At 40.3% G+C, this 19,824-nt stretch overlaps 1 protein-coding gene across 1 annotated transcript; it reads left to right on the top strand.

Annotated features, from left to right (window-relative positions):
- Positions 1-845: 845 nt before the first annotated feature.
- On the top strand, positions 846-19,452 carry dhx38 (DEAH (Asp-Glu-Ala-His) box polypeptide 38). Its single transcript, XM_080502204.1, has 27 exons — positions 846-1,009; positions 2,466-2,814; positions 3,115-3,311; positions 3,622-3,777; positions 3,873-4,035; positions 4,190-4,308; positions 4,402-4,475; positions 4,599-4,754; positions 4,839-5,000; positions 5,149-5,256; positions 5,776-5,900; positions 6,010-6,147; positions 6,278-6,464; positions 7,323-7,508; positions 7,648-7,788; positions 8,111-8,221; positions 8,446-8,562; positions 8,678-8,785; positions 8,903-9,015; positions 10,562-10,770; positions 11,986-12,140; positions 13,324-13,479; positions 13,738-13,872; positions 14,308-14,433; positions 14,517-14,612; positions 15,545-15,666; positions 18,479-19,452. Exons 2-27 carry the CDS (start codon positions 2,471-2,473, stop codon positions 18,558-18,560), a joined length of 3,786 nt encoding a protein of 1,261 aa, XP_080358330.1. The 5' UTR covers positions 846-1,009; positions 2,466-2,470; the 3' UTR covers positions 18,561-19,452.
- Positions 19,453-19,824: the final 372 nt, after the last annotated feature.

The following is a 19,824-nucleotide window of genomic DNA, read 5'->3' as shown; positions in this document are numbered from 1 at the left end:
CACTTTCTTCGCTGATGGGGCCCCTTCCATTGATCACTGATAGGACCATATCTATGGATAGGACAAGGTTTGGGCCCTGCCCTATCCTCAACTTTACTTAACTCTTCATCTTCATCTTTTTTTTTTTTTTTTTTTTTTTTTATTAAAAGAAAGACATTTTTAAATATATTACAGTCATTCCAATTTGCTTTTATAGAGAAAATAGAAAAGCCCAACTCTTCATCTTTAACCGAACATACACTCAGCATCCCAACTTCCACTGGACCTCCATCCCTCTACATCCATGCTTAATTTTCTTTGGTTATTTTCTTTGGTTCTGTGTACAATATTTTCAGTTGCAGTTCTGGAAAGCTCAGCCATCTGGCGGTAAGATGGCGTCATTACTCGGATCACAAAATGGCTTAATTGTGGTAGGTGTATGTATACCTTTGTTTCAGAACTGTGCGACTTTATTTGAGCTCTTGCGGGCCACGTAATTTCCTGTTAAAAAAATCGAATTTGTTTTGGTCTGATTTAAAAGAGGTTAAGGCAATAGAGTCTCTGAATGAATGGATGAATGAGACAATTTCAGAGGATGGGGCAGCAACAGGAACATATTTATCCCCTCATGTACTTTGTCCCAGTAGATGAGGTGGAGATCAGCTGAGCAAGAAGGCGTTTAGAGAGAGAGACCACCTTCACCCCCACTCAGGTAACGTAACTGGTTGAATAAAGTTTGAATATTTTGGCTCCCTCGCCGCAAAGCATTGTGGGATTGCAAATGGCTGCTCCCTTGTCTGTAAACAAACGCGTTGCGCACACGAAAGCCGCCATTTAATTCTGTTCTTGGACAGCAAAGAACCGCATTTTCTGCACTAATTTTTCGTCTCATAGTATACATTTTTTTACGTCCATGTGAGACTCCCTGCGTTTCCGACTCAAAGAAACAGGGGGCAGTTTCCTCGCAGTCTGTCGCTCTTGTGAAGAGAGACTAGCTCACAGGCTAGCAGCGCTAACTGCTCATATCAAGGTAAAGAAGACAACAAAAACTACTATTCCGTGTTTAATTAATCTCTGATGGCTCATTTATTAACCACCAGTTGAACACAGCCTCGGCAAAAAAGTCACCTATGGTGGAATTATGTATATTACCCGCAAAAAGTTTGGATGTTTGGCTTTCGGATGGAATCTATGGAAAGTTGACGCTATAGTCTAGTTGTCTCGGATATAATATGAAGTAGAAGCATGGGATGGTGATTGTCTCACCTCAAACAAATATTCTAACAAAAGCCAATAACAGTAGAGTGTTGACCACGACAAACGTGTCATGTGTACACAATCAAAAATTACAGCTTCACAACGACATGCCTTGCTGCTCTAGTCTGCCGAGGCATCAGAGCATCCCGCACTTCTTGATGGGCGTGAGGTTCTGAGGTACAGAGTTACGAATCTCTACACGGCAAGGTTATAGTACAGGTTTGGTTCATCCTGAAATTTCACCCGAACGCCAAATATCTCTTCCTGTTGTTGTCTTTCAGCAAAGAAGGGGTAAGATACCTTTCCTCATCGATTCACGCTTGGTTACATTTAGTTATTTTTCACATAAGAAAATATCGTTAGTTATTAACTAAAATTAGCTTCACATTTTTTTTTGCGCAACTTCAGTTTAAAGTGAATAGTTTTAGCTTTATTTATTTTAGATATTCAACAAAATACTAGAGTCCTTTGGCATAATCTAGTGAATGTGGGACTGAAATAAGCTCATCTGATCAGAACGATTATTTTAATATCATTCAACTATATGAATGATTTATTATTTAATAAACAAGTTATTTATGCCTTGCTCAGTTGTTTGTTTATTGAGCACGTAGTGTGTAATAAGTACAAATGATAAAGATTACAGTTAAGTTGTGGTACATTAACAGGACTGCCAGGATTTTAATCCACATTAAAAAAAATAAAATAAAATAACTGATGGAAAATATTACTTGATATGTAACAACAATTATCAATTGGTAGAAACGGTAGGTCACTGTAAGGAATGCCATTTTTTTTAAAGGCTGTGTTATTATCGATGTATTACTAGTATGAATGTAATTGTTGGAAAAGGATCACATTTGATTGTGGAAGCATTTAATTCTGACTTAGCATCCTCTTTCAAATTCAAAACTGAACAGATCATTCTTAAAAATAATAGAGATCAATTTCTTGTTGCCTGATCTTCTACGATAGCAGAGAAGGTAGATTTAATGGTCTATGTGCTTTATAGAGTGTCTGGCTGAAAGGAGCCCATAAGAGACATCTCCTTGATGTTTCATCATAACGTCAGTCATTAGTATATTTCTAGTTTCAAATTCCATGCCGAATCTGCTACTCTATAATCTTACAACATTGGATAGAATCTGTTGAGCAATAACTAGGTATTGCAGGAACTGTCAGAAGGTTTTTAACATATTTTCACGGCTCTCGCATGAATATTTCCACAGGAATAATGGATGACGATGTGTCCATGCACAGACTGGAAGGGACAGATCCAACCGCCCAAGTTGGTGGGCTGATTGTAAAGAAGAAGAGTGCAGCTGCAGAGGCTCACGTCTTCCGGGCACCGACACCCCGCACATCTTTACTGGGCTTGGATCTTCTGGCTGCTCAGAAGAGGAAGGAGCGTGAAAACAAAGAACAAATGGATATCGGCGATGATGACAGAAACAGAAAGAAGTCAAAGATCTCTTCTTACAAGGACTGGGAGGAGAGTAAAAGTGACTCTGGGTCTGATGATGATGATGATGAGGATGATGAAGACGATGATCAGGACAAAGATGCTAAAAAAGAGAGGTAATTGAATACTTGTCATGCAGAATCATATTTGTGAATGGCAGTGGTATGCAAAATATGTATGCAATCCTTAGAAAACAAATTAATATACACTTGTCTTTATATAGTGTAATCTTTCATGCTGTCGTTTTTATAGATATGAAATGTTTTGGACCGCCTGCTGCGTCATAATTTAATTATTTTTGGCAAATATCAAATCCTACAAATATTTTTTTACTGTCAAGTTTTGTTTTGAAATTTTCATCAGTGTCCAAGCTTTTTGTATCAATTGTGTCATTTTTCCCCCTAATTTCTTTAAAGCAGGACATACCGAGTGACGGGGTCTGAAACGCCTTCCAACCCCGGAGGTGTGAGTGAAGAGTTCAGACGCAGACACCAGCAGAGAGAGAAAGACAGACGTGAACATGGAGTCTACGCATCGTCCAAGGAGGACAAGACGAGAGAAAAAGACAGAGAAAGGAGCAGAGACAAAGGACGAGACCGACGGAGCGAGAGAGGTCAATTTCTCACGTTAATTTAGTTTGTTCCGGACTCCGGAGTAGCAACTGGTTTTGGAAACTTTAGAGTAATATGTAAAAAAAAAAAAAAAAAAAAATCAACTGTTAGAATATATATCTGTTAGGTAATTTATCGTTGTACAACAAGTAGTCACATTTTGGACTCAAGTGTCTCAAAATATGCAGCGGTTTTTGATGCATTTCTATTTTTTAGAATTGGCTTAAGTCTTTTAGCAAGTTCGATTCATTATTGATTACCAACGGTATAATTCCTTTGTAATGTTGAGAGTAATTTGTTGCTGCCTTGTAGATGAGCGTGACAGTGGCCGCGGCGGCAGCAGCAGCCGGTCGGAGCGTGGGGAACGCAGTGAAAGAAGTGAGCGTTCGCAAAGAGATGGCTGGTCTGATCGCCTCAGTCGGGGTAGTAAGAGAGACGAACCCCAGTCACCACAGCAACGTCCCAGAGGTTTGGGGTTTTTTTTGTTACTTCTTTAGTGATTTATTATAGTCTTCGTGCAAATGATCATGGACTCGAATTAAAAAACAAATGTTTATTTTTAGATGGTTTTACACCTTCACGCTCCAACTGGGAGGAGGATGAAAGTGGTTATGCCAGTACGAGGCATTCCCAGTGGGAGTCTCCATCCCCATCCCCGTCTCACAGAGAATCGGATCGCTCCGAGAGAAGCCATCGCTCCAGCCGAGAGAGTGAGAGAAAGGACAGGTAAATAAGCCCCTGATTTGTCTTCATACAGGGGATAGTGGAAGTATGACTGCAAATCAAACAAGAAATTGATGAAAAGCTCATGGTTTGCCATGTTTCCCTAATATTTCTCTGCTCTGTGTGTGTGTGTGTGTGTGTGTGTGTGTGTGTGTAGGTCGGTCAGAGGTCGTTACCCCGACGACACACCCCTCCCTACCCCATCTTACAAGTATAACGAGTGGGCCAATGATCGAAAGCATTTAGGCTCTACGCCTCGTTTATCACAAGGAAAAGGTACCATTCAGGGATAAGCAGGTTTCCACTTGCATGCAAGATTTTGAATTCTCCATATCTGATTCCATTTTTCTTTTCTTGCTTCTTTGTCAGCAAGGAAAGATGGTGAGGGAGGATTCATGTTTGATAATGAAGACGAAAAAGAACAGTGGGAAGAGGAGCAGAAAGTAAGTGTCACTATTATCCTTCACTTATGACTCATTTCATTTTTGAGCATTTTCTGACAAAAATCATAAACGCAACACATTGTTCACATCTTCTTGTTCTCTATTTGCTTCTCCGAATTGCAGCAAGCTGACAGAGATTGGTACATGATGGATGAAGGCTATGACGAGTTCCACAACCCTTTCACTTCCACCTCTGATGATTATATAAAGAAGAGAGAGCAGACCCTCCAGAAACAGACTCAAAAAAGAATATCTGCACAGAAGCGACAGATCAATGAGGTGCAGCATTTCATACAAACCCAATTGGGGGGTTTTTTTTGGGTTAAAAACTACCTCTGCTAACAATTATGCTTTTTATCTCAGGATAACGAACGGTGGGAGACAAACCGTATGTTGACCAGTGGTGTTGTACAAAGGCTAGAGGTGGATGAAGACTTTGAAGAGGACAATGCTGCAAAGGTTCACCTTTTGGTTCATAACCTGGTTCCTCCCTTTCTGGATGGAAGAATAGTGTTCACAAAACAGGTAGGAAAAAAACAAACTTTGCCTTCAACAGTTTCTCATCACTTGGGTTTTCATCCTCTTGTGTGTCTGACACGATACAAATATATATATATATATATATATATATTTAGCTTTGCATGATTGTTTTTATTCTGCTGTCTTCCTGCAGCCAGAGCCTATCATTCCTGTGAAAGACGCCACCTCCGACATGGCCATCATTTCTCGTAAGGGCAGCCAGCTTGTTCGTAAACATCGTGAGCAGAAAGAACGTAAGAAGGTAAGCTGGATCAATAATTGTGCCCAAAGTGGTGAAGATTAAGTATCGGCACTCAATGTGACTGTGCTTCCTTTGTCGTTCAAGCACATGCACCCATGTACAGAATATAAAATATTTAGTAGCAACATAAACAGACATACAGTTGCATAAAAATTGTTTAAACTATTAGACGTGAAGTAATTTTTACAAGATAAATTGTGTGTGTGTGTGTGTGTGGGGGGGGGGGGTCAATTAATTACCACACTAAACATGCTGTCAAAATATGGAAATTTAATTTATTCTTTCTTCCTTCTTGTACATCAGGTGGTTTGATGTCATTTCCATTGTTAACTGTAATCTGCTAAGTGAAACAACTTGACACCAGATGTTCGGTAGATAGAAGCATTTGCATTTTGCAAGTGGAGATACAGGCAGCTTAATTATAATTTACTGTACTGCAGCCATCCATCCATCGTCTTTACTGGTTTCCCCATTGTAGGGTTGCTTTGTACATAACTAGAGAAACGTTTTTTTTTTCAGGCACAGCACAAACACTGGGAACTGGCAGGCACCAAGCTGGGGGATATCATGGGCATCAAGAAGACGGAGGAAGAAGATAAGTCTGGTGGCAAACCGGTAGGAGAGGACGGCAAAGTAGACTACAGGTGAGCAGACATTTCACATGTTCCTTTCAGTGACTAATTGGGATTATTTGATAGATGTGGAAGTTTGTATTTGGTTCGTTATCTTTTTTTCCTCTTGTTTTTCTTTCAGAGCAGAGCAAAAATTTGCAGATCACATGAAAGAAAAGTCTCAAGCCAGCAGTGAGTTTGCTAAGAAGAAGACCTTTCTGGAGCAGAGGCAGTACCTGCCTATATTTGCAGTCAGGCAGCAACTTCTCAACATCATAAGGTATTTGTATGGAAACTGTCTTTCCCTTTACAAATTCTTAAAAAAAACAAACCCCCAACATTACACTTTTGACACATTATTTTTTGGAGTCATATTTTTGAAGAAACAAAAATGTGAATGCCATCTGCAGGGACAACAGCATTGTGATCGTTGTTGGAGAGACGGGCAGTGGGAAGACTACCCAGCTGACCCAGTACCTGCATGAGGATGGCTACACCAGCTACGGCATGGTGGGGTGTACTCAGCCTCGAAGAGTGGCGGCCATGAGTGTGGCCAAGAGAGTGAGCGAGGAGATTGGCACCAACCTTGGAGAGGAGGTGAGGCAGCTCCAGCAGACTAAAGGAAGCTGGAAATCCTTTCTATGCCAGACCCAACCTGTTCACTACATTCAGATTTGCGTGTTGTTTTAGAGCAGCAACCCCCGAGAGTTCATTTCTCTGTGGTGTCAAATCCTGGTTGTAGCAGAGAAACCATCTAATGTAAAAACTATCGAAGTCTAGAGTGTAACTGGGAATAACTTGCTCTTTTGTAATTTCAGTTCAATTATGTTCAATTATTGAGCATTTAAGTTTTGCCATTGAATATACACAATTTAAGTTAAGATTTGTCTGTGGAATTTTTGCTTGCATCTTTAATTCTTCATTGAAATTTGTTGTCAAATCTTTTCTCACACAAATTACATACATGGACGTGATGGTAAAAAGAAATATAGACAAAATATTTGCAGATGTTCAATCAGAAAGGAGCAGCTGTGAAGTAGAAAATAAAACTTTTTGATTTAATACTTGATGCACTTACTGTTTTCACCTTCAAAAGCAAATACATAAATATAAGGACTTGTTTAGTTTCATGAAGTTGGCTGAAACAACTGTAACACAATCTCTTTCTCAGTCTGAGGGAGTATCTCCCTGTCATTTTCTGGATATTATCGCCATCTAGTGTCCTAAATAAGGATCTGCAGTTGGTAGTGACCTGGTGCCTATCACACTATGGAGAAAAAAAAAAGAAATGTATGAAGGCAACATCACAACTGGATATCTCTCCAAGGTGTGAAGGAACCTTCCCAGGAAGAAGTCAAATTTAAAGTGATCCTTTTTATCAGATATGCATGTGGCTACAATGGTGGTTTAGCTCATATTTATTCTTTTGCGTCATTATTTTATTGTTTCTTGCAGGTTGGTTATGCAATCCGATTTGAGGACTGCACATCTGAGAAAACACTGATCAAATACATGACAGATGGAATTCTGCTCAGAGAGTCACTGAGGGAGTCGGACCTGGACCACTACAGTGCTGTGATAATGGACGAGGCTCATGAACGCTCCCTGAATACAGATGTGCTGTTTGGCCTGCTGCGCGAGGTTAGTACTCAACTTCCCAATATAACTCACAGCAAGTTCTCTTCTGCTTCTTGCCAAAATTATTAAGAAATTCTCTGCTTCGATGGGGAAAAAAAACAACAACTATTAAATGGTCTCATTCTTACCGTCTTCCTCCCAGGTTGTATCTCGACGTACTGACCTGAAGCTCATAGTTACATCTGCAACTATGGATTCAGACAAATTTGCTGCATTTTTTGGCAACGTGCCCATATTCAATATCCCAGGAAGAACCTTTCCAGTTGACATCTTGTTTAGCAAGGTATGTTACTTCCTCTCAACAGCTTTGCCATTAGATCGTTTTGTGGACTTATTATTATTGATAATGATTTTATATATAGATGCAGTTTGTCATAGGTGATCAAATATATTTCATAATAATGGGCTTTTATTGCAGTCCTGGGTACTTTAAAAAAAAGAGAATTGTATTAACAGGACAAAAACATTTTTTTTGTAGTTGAGTTTTCATTTAATACCCACCATATTATTGACTATTGCCACAGTGTTATAATGTGAAATATTTTAACTGTATGTGTGTTTATCTATTGATATCCAGTCCTTATGTGTTTTCTTTTTCTGTGCAGACACCTCAGGAGGACTATGTAGAGGCGGCTGTGAAACAGGCTCTCCAGATCCACCTCAGTGGACTGATGGGAGACATCCTCATCTTCATGCCTGGACAGGAGGACATTGAGGTGACTGACAGAGTTACTTTTCAGTGTTTGGATGTAATATCCATGACATATGCATAATACATTATAATTTGATTTACATTTATATAATGTCACTATAATAAATAGGGATGTTGTTTTTGTTCCTTACTTTTTTTCTCCCAGAAGTATTTCATAGGGATTGAGAGGAGAGGGGTTGGTGTTTTGAGAATGTATTTTTTTTTAATAGAATTTGCTTGTTCTTTCAGGTGACATCGGATCAGATTGTGGAGCGTCTGGAGGATTTGGAGAATGCTCCTGCTCTGGCTGTGCTGCCCATTTACTCTCAACTGCCTTCTGACCTGCAGGCCAAGATTTTCCAGAAGGTTTGTTTTCTAAGTTATGTTTGTCGACACATAAAGGAACCATCTTAATTGCATATGCTCTTAAATGTTCTCATAGACACTCTTGACTACTTGGCTTGATTCCATTGTTTACTAGGCTCCAGATGGTGTGAGGAAATGCATCGTTGCTACAAATATTGCTGAGACTTCCCTCACCGTGGATGGAATCATGTTTGTTGTTGATGCAGGATACTGCAAACTTAAGGTACTTCCAACACCTTTGTATATTCATCTTTTGGTAAAAAAAAATGTATATATAATTTTCTTGTGTTTTAGGTAAGCTGGAACTGTTCAATGTTTAAATGATGTTGACTTTCAACAGGTTTTCAATCCTCGCATTGGAATGGATGCTCTTCAGGTTTATCCCATCAGTCAGGCCAATGCCAACCAGCGAGCAGGTCGAGCAGGACGTACTGGACCAGGACAGTGTTACAGGTAATACTCAGTCCCTCATTACTCCAAACATACACAAGACAGACTAATTCCTGTGTGTTTTCACAGCTTTTATTTCTTTGTGTACGAACTGTATTTCTTGTTCTTTCTTTGCTTCTGCTTCTTCCACAATTGGAAATGAACCAATGATACAGGGTGTTTCTCTTGTTGCGGTGTTGCGTCATTCTGTCATGTCTATTGGTCAAATGTATTTTTTTTCTTAGCTTGGAGTCGGTAGAGATCAGTGCTGTTTACGAATGTGCACTCTGGGGTTCTAGATGTGTGACAAGGCGAGGCTTTCAAAACAGTCGCAGACAGAGGAGAGTGAGAGAAAGCCAGGACTTTAATCTCCAAAGGATTTCATGCAGTTTAACTCTGTTTATGGCAGGGAAGTGCGGAACAGTAGATCCTGTTGGAGGTTTTACTTGACCTCTCTCTATTGCCGCATTAAGTAGAGACTTGAGTGTCACACATGCATGCATAGTTAAACATTTTGCATCCCTAATGAGATGGGATTCTTCTCAAAGTCTGCATTTCAGGATAAAAATCCAGCCTACCTGCACTTACACACAAGCTCACAGAAATCTATGAAGAATCAGTTTGAAGCAGCTTTAACACCGAGAGCACAGTCAAGGTGTTTGAGTATCTGTGGATGGGTATATGTGTTAGAGAGCTCTCACCGAGTGAGTCACGCTGGTTTACTCGGCTTGCGTGGAGAATTTTCCTCTCAAAGAGGCTTTCAGCTGTGACTGCAGGCGCCCACATGCAAGCTCCAAACCTTCATATACATTCAAATCACTCTGTAATTATAAGCTCCGCCATCACACAGCTGTAATTGTTTAAAAAAAAAGAGAGAGTCCTCTACTTTACCGCAGGCTCTGGATATGTCCCTAAATAAATTCTTGCCTCTTTAATATGTTTGGGAGTTAAACTACTTCATGTGCTCACTTTGAGTTTTAAGTGTGTGAATATACATCAGAACAAAGTCATTTATGATAACACCATGTGACTAACGGTGTGCAGGGAAGTATATTTCCTGTCACAGATTGTGCAGTGTTTCACATGACATAAAATTTGAAAATATTTACACATGGTCTGACTGATGATTTTAAAATCTATCAAAAAAACCCAAAACAATGTGAGAGCTTTGTATAAAACATTATTATATTCATTTTGAGTACCTCGACCTAACATCTAGCAAAGACTTTGCTAGACATTAGTGTGAGCTACTTTGGACTACTATTTACGGGAATGGACTCTGCTGCAAATTCCATAGCTGTAAACTGATGAAAGCTGAAGGAGTACAACCAACAGACGTCTGTGTTTTGGTAAACCAGTATCGATATACAAACTAGAAACTGATTTTAATTTGCACCATTGGAGGGTTGTTAATAAAAGCATTTCGCTTTACTTGTTTGCTTTTGTTGACCATGTGTCCTTGTATTTTCACGTGAAACAGGAAATACGTTTAAAAGCGGGGTTGATACATTTTCAAAGGTCAAACTTATACTTGCCAAGCACCAATCTGATCTTATTTTCCTCTACTCAGGCTGTACACACAGAGTGCATATAAAAACGAGATGTTGACCACCACAATACCAGAGATCCAGAGGACCAACTTGGCCAATGTCGTCCTGTTGCTGAAATCTTTGGGTGTTCAGGACTTGCTCCTCTTCCACTTCATGGATCCACCACCTGAGGACAACATGCTGAACTCCATGTACCAGCTCTGGATCCTGGGAGCTCTGGACAACACAGGTGAGTCTTGGAAAAGGAAAAGGTTGCAGAGTGTTTTTCGTAGGTATGATGCACAGTATTAACAATCTTTACTTAATTAGCTGTGTAGCTGTGAACTCCGTTCACTTATATCTTGTATGAGACTTTTTCTCCCTGTAATTTGACAGTTTTTAGATAAAACTACAAATTTACCTGAAAATAATCAATCCATAGGACTTTTGTGACACTGTATCCACATTTTTTATTTATTTTTTTACATTGTAGCTGAATTGATCAAAATCAGTGTTCAAAGTCACTGAACTGTGGCTCATTTGTGGTTTATTTGAGTAATATTTGATCTGTGTTTGAATGGAAATGGACTTACATATGCACACTGGAGAACAGTTTTGATCTTTTGCACACCAATGCACTTTTAAACATGGAAATAGACGTGTATGACGTACCAGTGTCAAAACTGAAAGACAAAATTAGTCTGCAAGCATTTTTTAATCAGCTGTAGAAGGCTGTACTGGGCCTCTCTTGTATGCAGCAGGGCCAGTGATATAAATCATCCTCATGGTGTCATGACAGGGGAGGATATTGGGCATTTGAGGGTTGCATCTCTCCCTCATTGCCACTTTTAGCTTCTCCATAGTGATGGTGACACCACAAACGTACACAGGAGACCAGCTGTGGTAAAGGATATTGCGTTCATAATGTAGACACTGTAAACAGCCCTGGAGGACGTAGTTGTGAGGTTCCGCCAGTAGAGTAATTGCCTGGTAACTGATCCTGTGTTTGATTTGACTGGTCGGGTCTCATTTCTGTCTCATCCATAGCCAGATTCCAAGGGATTTAGGGATTTGGGGATAAGAGGTGACTTTTGATGATTCCCTGTATGGTGTGTTAACAGCAGATTATCTCTGATTAAGGCTTACCTGCCCAAAAACTGGCTGCTCTGCTACTCTGCTTTCCCTCGTCATAAGCTTCTTAGACTCTTTCGTCTAATCATTTAAATCAGGAACTGAAAAGTTTTTGATCTCAGCCTCTTTTTTTTTTTTTTTCAACCAAGCATTCTCAGCTGTCAGCGGTTCATCCTCTTCTTTCATGTTGATAGATAAATAAGTGTCAGGTAATGCGAGCGTCTTCCTTACGCAAGCACACTTTTGATGAGGGGGGGAAAAAAGGGCTTTTAGCATTTCATGTTTAATATGCATTTATTTTAAACCTTGTAATTATACTTTTGTGTCAATTCAGGTGCTTTGACACCAACGGGGCGACTGATGGTGGAGTTCCCCCTCGACCCCGCCCTCTCCAAGATGCTGATTGTCTCCTGTGACATGGGCTGCAGTGCGGATATTCTCATCATCGTCTCCATGTTATCTGTGCCAGCCATCTTTTACAGACCTAAGGTATTTAATAAAATTTTATTTTATTGTGTCAACATTTATTTTAAGCTTATATCTTTCTAATTTGAAAAGGACTTCAATGATCTTAATCCGTAACAATAAAGATGTACTGCCTAGTAATGAAAAAGTCCAAATACATTAACATCAGTAAAATTCTTACTTTTAAACAATGCAACACTTAACTCTCTCACTTTGTAGCCAAATCCTCTTGGTGAAAACTGTTATTTTCTTTATATAGAAGCTAGGCATGTATCGGGACATTTTTTATTTTGAAACATGAGGCTTTAATGTTAAAAGTTACATTATCTATTCATATAGTCATAGTGAATATTCCTTATCAAAAGAGCCAAGCGAGTCAGGGGTCTTTAGAAGAGCTGAGTAATGAGTGGATGGACTTTGATGCAAACACCAGGGATGATGCAGAAAGACAGAAACACATGCAAACACCCACATCGCCTCTAGGCTCAGTTTAATGTCACCAATGACAAGCAAGCATTTTTTCTGTCTTTTGAAGTTTGAGAAAGAAGCTCTTAAATTCACACAAGCACATGAAGAACATGCAAACCCCACACCCAAAGGCTCAAGTCCAAAATACAATCACAGACTTTCTTGTGATGTGACAGCAGCACAACGCCATCAGAGCAACTCGTATTTCATTACGAAGTCACACCATCATTGCTGATTCTTTTGGACTTGAATGAATATTTTGTTAACTTAGAAATCACTTTTATGTCAAAGCAAAATAGTTCAATTTTACCAAGTGTATGGCTTGTACCATATTTGTTTCCAGCTCAGAAATGTCCTTTTCTGCTCTCAGAACATTGTTTTTGGCCATAGCTGACAGAACATTTAACAATCCCCGGTTCCAAACAGCAGACAAACACAATTAGTCACAAGCAGCTTAGGAGTCAAATAATTCCCTCAGGAATTAGCGCAGATTAAAGCAGAGCTAAAAAGAGTGAATGCACAAGTTTTGTGCGGAACATGATTCTGTATGAACTCTCTCGTAACAGATTTGCTTTTTTTATAAAGTCACAGCATTTCCCCGTCGTGGAGATGGAGCTTGCTTTTGCCTTGTGGTGGAAAATTTGTCTATCCATCCATTTCCTACTCTGGCGCTATCCAATTAAGGGTGAAGGCAAGCCAGCGAACACTTTTGAAGAAATAAATCTGTCTCTCTCTGCAGGGTCGTGAGGAGGAGAGTGACCAGGTGAGGGAGAAGTTCTCAGTCCCAGAGAGTGACCACCTCACTTATCTTAATGTCTACATGCAATGGAAAAACAACAACTACTCCAGCATTTGGTGCAATGACCACTTCATCCACACCAAGGCCATGCGCAAGGTCAGAATCAAACAACCTCACTCAGCAGACAGCCCTTTGTTTTTTATGTCATTCAGCTGTTCAAGTTTTATGAAATATTACAGCTATGTACTTTCAACAAAAATGTTTTGCTATTTCTCATGTGGTTTAAATATATATAACCTGTATTTTAGGTCCTATAAGGCTGCTGGGTATTTAAGACTGATGGTTATATGTCCACAGGTATTCACATTTTTTTCCACTGTGGTTGAGTTTAAAGTAAGTCTTGTTTTGGTGCAGGTGCGTGAGGTGCGATCCCAGCTGAAGGACATCATGGTGCAGCAGAGGATGAACCTAGTTTCCTGCGGGTCAGACTGGGACATCATCAGAAAATGCATCTGCGCTGCTTACTTCCACCAGGCTGCCAAGCTCAAGGTGCTTTCTGGGTTCTCCTTGGTTAATGTGTTGCGCCTAGTCATGACTGATTGTGGCAGATTTATAACAGCATAATTACAGAGTGTTGAAATACCCCCTCTGGCCTTGCATTAACACAGTGGTAAAATCTGAAAGAGAATTTGAAATCATGACTATATAATCAAGGTTTGTGGTTTGACTTATGAGCAGCCAGATAACCGAAGCAATCACTCTAATGTTGGATATACTTTAAATTTATTTCCCTCCTCTCTGAGGCAGGTGCAGAAGCAAATTAGCCCAGATGACCCGCTTTTCTCCTGACCTTAAAGTGCACAGAAAGATGCAGGAAACAGTTGCACACACATTTCAACTTCGCCACACAGTGTACAGCAATCCCAGTCCTGAAATTCAGAGTCATGCATTTAATTTGTTACTTATGCATGTGTTTGCTCCCAGGGCATTGGTGAATATGTGAACGTGAGGACAGGCATGCCGTGCCACCTCCATCCGACCAGCTCCCTATTTGGTATGGGATACACTCCCGACTACATCATCTACCACGAGCTCGTCATGACCACGAAGGTAAGAAGTCAGACGATGGCACCACCACATAGATAATAATGGTGTTGATGTCATTGGTGTCTAACTTTGGCTTGTTTCTGCAGGAGTACATGCAGTGTGTGACAGCAGTGGACGGAGAGTGGCTGGCAGAACTTGGGCCAATGTTTTACAGCGTCAAACAAGCTGGAAAAAGCAGACATGTAAGTTAAGATGATACTTATGAGCTTCAGTTATAATACAGAAAAAAAGGATACACGCGCATAAATCATTTAATTTTTTGTTTTTATGTATTTATTCTCGTATTTTCTTCTTAATGTATTGTTTTAGCTTGTAAAGCACTTTGGATGTCACCGGGTGATTATAAAAGGGCTATAGAAATAAAGTTGATTTGATTTGATAAAAGCATAGTCCTTCTATCGCCAATATTTGTTTACTTTGTACTTTGTCTTGTCAGCCATCAATATGGTTTTTAAATATATTGAGTGTTAAATTAAGAAAATAGGAAAACACTTGTTGATCTTTCAACAGAATAGTTAAGTGTCCACCATTATCCAGTGATGATACCTGGAATAAATGTGAACATGTGCTTTGATTTGGTGGAGTACTAGTTAAAGCAATAATATTTCCAGATCAGGTCTGGCTCAAGTTCTTTCTCTTGTGTTTGTCTGTTTTCTCTGGGTACTCTGGTTTCCTCCCACAGTCCAAAAACATGATTGTGAGATTAACACCAAAACTGCACCATTCGAGTGTTTGCTCTCCCCGTTTGTCCAGTGATTGACTGGTGACCTGGCCTGGGTGTATCCTGCCTTCGTCAGCCGCGATCGCCACTTGTCACTCATGACGAGCAAATAAAACTGTCCACTGTGGCCTGAGTACTCACTAAAGCAAGTGAAAGCAGCTGAAGAGAATATCTTTGTCTCCAACATCCTCCCTCCAAAACACTCCAAGAGGAGTGATTAATTTAATATCGCGTTAATGCCCATCGATGCACTTGTAATAAGACATAAACAATCACTTATATCTGTAAAGCATGTGGCTCCCTCTTTTGCTCTTATAAGCTTGTGCACATGTGGCTTTTCATAAAAATATAATTCCATAGTTTTCTGTATTGCTTTGCACGTTGCTCTTGTAGGAAAACCGTCGCCGGGCGAAGGAGGAGGTCACCAACATGGAGGAGGAGATGGCCCTGGCTGAGGAGCAGCTGCGATCCCGCCGGGAGGAGCAGGAGAAGAAAAGCAACACTGGCAGTGTTAAGTAAGTCAGCAGCCCATCTCTACTCCCCCCCCCCCCCCTCCTGGTCTCGTCGCAGGAGCGCCATCCAACAATAGCTCCCCGTGGCCCTCATTTTCAATACACAGGCGAGATTAGAACCCTTTAATTTACCTACGCCACTGCCAATCCATATCTTCACTCCTCCCTCCTTCTCCTCCTCTCACACTCTCTCTACTCCACCTTCCTCACTCTTCATGATGAGCTTTTCTCACCTCTGGTCCCTCCAGACGAGACAAAAAGAAATAATATTGACTCCTGGCTGACCCCCATTACTGCAGCAATTTAAATTGTGCCACAGCAGAACAGAGGAAGGAGGGGAACGTTCATTTTCAAATTACACCCCAAAAAAATTAATTTCACACCCATCTGCGAACTTCACAGAGAGAAGTAAAGCTATGAAGACAGATTTTAAAAAGAGCTTTTATTGTTAATTAATCAGCTGGTTTATCTGTCTTGAGTTTAGTGAGGCCATGTCTTTGACAGATATGTTGAAAATAATCACAGTGGAGGTATAGGAGTAAGAATTAGATTTCGGCTGAGGAAGTTGGGTGTGTGATAATGAAGTTGAAGATGCTCCTGGGCTCATGGCTGCCTTTGTCCTCCGGCACGCCTCACAATTATGTTCTGCCCTCGACTTCAGAGCAACCAGGATGAAACATTTTGTCGGGTACGCCTTCATGCACTGCTTATCACCCGTCTCCCCGCTCAACAGCACAGATCAGTGCTGCGAATTGGTAAATGCCACAGTCACCTGTGTTGTCGATAAATGTAGAACACTGTGAGGGTTTTATCGCAGTGCTTCGGTGGTAAGAAGGAGCCTGAGGAGGTCTGCGTAGTTTCAGATGAAATACTGAAAGGACGGTGCCAATCCATCAATATCTTTAGTTTAAACAGGTGAAAAAGCTCGTTTAGCGATGAGAACTGCAACAAGAAAACAAAATCAGTGAGCGCGTTACAGAGCAACAATAAAAATACAGTCTATCGCTCACTGCAGGAGAACAAAAGCACATACAACAAGGTAATCACAAGAGAAACGATAAGAAATGCCTCTGTCTTTTTGTCTTCATGAGTTCTGGTAGTTGCACCTCATTCCACGTAGAGGAGACACAATTAAAAGGCCTTTTCACCCAAAGGCTGTTCTGACGCTTGTTACCTCAATTCTACAAGTTTTAACTTTATATACTGGCCACAATGCGTAGGCATGTGTGGAGGCGACTAGTCCATCAGTTCTTACCAAGATGAAAACATTTCCCATTTATTTTCCCATCACTTGGAACTATTTTAGAGTTTTAGAGAAAGATTAGCAGTCCTGGAAGTAATAGCATGGCCTTACTGAGTCCTGATCTCAGGACCCAGGGATCACTTTGGCTTTACACAAAGAGAAAGAAGAATTTGATCCAGTCTACAGCCACAGAATATCTGTGCATAGTCCTGAAAGAGGTTTAAAATGACCATCCTGTAGATTTTCATGATAAACTGTCTGCGAGTTCACTTCCAAGAATCCTTGCTGTGGTCAACGAGCGAATACACCAATTTGTTTGTGTTCTTTCATTATTCATTGTTAGGTGATAAAAATTGATAGGTTGAAATTCAGTTTAATTTTGTTTCCATAAATAGTACTATTATAGTTATAATGAGATAATTTATGTTTAAGACGTTTAACCAGAACACTGCAAAAGGCAGGTTAACTAAGTTGGATGTATTACGGCGGATATTTTATGTTCTGTCACGGAATTATATTAACCATTATAGTTTGGACCAGTTTGTCCGTCCTTCCGTCATTTTACAACCTCAGTATATTTGTCACTCATGAGAAAATATCTAGTGTTGACAGGTGAACTTGGCACAACAGCTTCTCTGCGATTGTTCTTCTGCAGTAAAACTATTTAACTTCATGAGTTAATAGCTATTGTTCAGTTTCACATTTGACCTATACTTAACTGGCACATAAACCTGTTTGATAAATCCTTATAAGTTAATACTTTAGGTCCATCCAGTGTGTCATGTCAATAGTTTCAACACTTCCCAGATTTCAATCTGGGAGATATAATTATTTTGTACCGCAGTCCATACTGCATGGAACATAACTGTTGTTGCAGCTGTGTGCTCCTGTTCATTTCTGTTATCAGGAGTCGGTTCTGTAATCCAACGCATGTATTCACCAACATTTGTTTGTGTGTGTTTATTTTTAGATTTACTCCATTACGCAAGTCATAGATGGTCATTTTACACAGCAAATAACAAAATGCAAATGAGCAAAAACAGGCAAAATTAAGAGTATGTCTCTCTGAGATTCAAACCCTCGTTCAAGCATTGTGTGTTATGCAACAAAATATATGTGGCTTTGGCTTCGTTTGTACGAGTTGCTTTTTTACTGAGGGGATCTCAACAGTCTCGCCTGGTGAAAATGGAGAAAGAGAGGGAGACACAGTGACAAAAAGGGGTTATGGCCTGATAGTTGCAATTGGTGTGTGTGTGTGTGCGTGCATGTGTGTGTGTGCGTGTGTGTGCGGGCAGTGTCAGAGTGTCACGCTGCTGTAATTAAAGATGATAGATTGTGCTGTCAGAGGCGTCAGGCTCTACGTCCCAACACTCTTCACAGACGCCCGACTGCCTTTTCACTCTCCTGCAGTCCCGCTGCTTTCATGTCCACATTACGTTGATCAAGGCCATTTACACGTCACTCTTTGTTTCGATTCCTTGCAATGTAGAAACATTAGGCCATTAAAAATGAAGATGGAACTCCTGCTATCATGGTAAATCCTTCCCCCGTCTGATTCTTCTCTTGATTCAGGGCTGTAAAAATCTGCACACCAGGAAGAAGAGAAGAGGCTCCCATGACGCCCAGACGCACACCGGCCCGCTTCGGATTGTAAAACTCCCTCTGGATGTGAATCCTCAGCATCCATGTTAACTTCATCAGCGTCATTGTCACCCACTCGCAGACCACATCAGCATAAGAAAACACAACGCTTCAAGCAATGTTCCTTCCTTCCCAGCCATCAGCTGCAGTTCCTGTACAGTCCACTAGAGTGAGAACTTGTATAAGGCACAAGAATGGGAGACAAGCCTCCCTCCACCTTCATCAGCCATTTCCATTACACATTTAAAGAAATAAAAGACTGTGCTGTTTCTGTGTATATGCAGTATTTCTTTTTTTTTAATCAAGATGTCTCTATGATTATTTCATCTGAGTTTGAAACTAAAATGTAATCTTGAATATCCCCTGAGCGTCATGTCAGAGGGCAGCTGATAGTCATCTAATTTCAGTGTTCCTTGTCTTTCTGCCCTTGATTTACTAGTTCTCGTCGTGTTGTAGCTTGAACTGCATGTGCCACCTTGAAGTGCTTCTCCACAGACTGAAGCACTATTCAAACTGTACTTGCAGCACAAGTGTCCACAGACTCTAGAGCTGCATTGTTCCACTACCTAACACACACGCATACACGCGCGCACACACAAGCACAAGCTTAGGCAATTGACCCTCTTCTACTCTCTGTTGACCTTGTTCCAGCAAGGTAATGTACCACAGCGTTGCTTCATAACTTTACCACGCTGGATTAAACATATCAACTGTTATTTTCACGGTGCCCGTGTTCAAAAGAGCATACCTTCCTTTGTGATTCTCCTCCAAAACAAATCTTCACATATTTGTCTTCTTAAAGGGAGCGTTTGTTGACGTGTGCCTGTTCTGCCCTCTCAGCTGATCGCGCAGCTTCAGACAGACCAGTCTGCACGGAACAAAACTGTCAGGTGAAGGCCGGCGACAGTTATGGTGTTTTGTCATTCCATCATGATGTTGGGTTTTTATTTCTTACATCTTTTTGTACATGGAAAAAAATAAATAAATGTTAACTATTTTTTTTGGCGTAATCCAAGGTCATTTCTTTTGGAATTTCAATCAATGTGTTCATTATGTGATTTAAAGGTATTTAAGTTAGTTTGCTTGAATGATTAGATAAAATGAAGTCAGTTCAGGCCAAAGATTCAACAGTGTGGCTTCAGTGGAAACTCTTGCTTGTTTATGTGTGTATGTATGCCAAGAAAACAGGTTTTCAGCTCTATAGAGTATATCAACATCTGGGGGATTAAAACGTTTGATTAACCAGTAATTTAGATGTTTATTCATAATTGATCTTC

Source organism: Blennius ocellaris (assembly GCF_963422515.1).
Source record: "Blennius ocellaris genome assembly, chromosome: 1".
Classification (NCBI taxonomy): Eukaryota; Metazoa; Chordata; class Actinopteri; order Blenniiformes; family Blenniidae; genus Blennius; species Blennius ocellaris.
Note: the sequence above shows the minus strand (reverse complement) of the source record. Positions and strands in the feature narration are given on the sequence as shown.

Coding starts and splice junctions, on each gene's coding strand:
- dhx38 (XM_080502204.1), top strand. CDS start 2,471: ATGGATGACGATGTGTCCATGCACAGACTGGAAGGGACAGATCCAACC. Junction 2,815..3,114: donor AAAGATGCTAAAAAAGAGAG/GTAATTGAATAC, acceptor ATTTCTTTAAAG/CAGGACATACCGAGTGACGG. Junction 13,873..14,307: donor ACCAGGCTGCCAAGCTCAAG/GTGCTTTCTGGG, acceptor GTTTGCTCCCAG/GGCATTGGTGAATATGTGAA.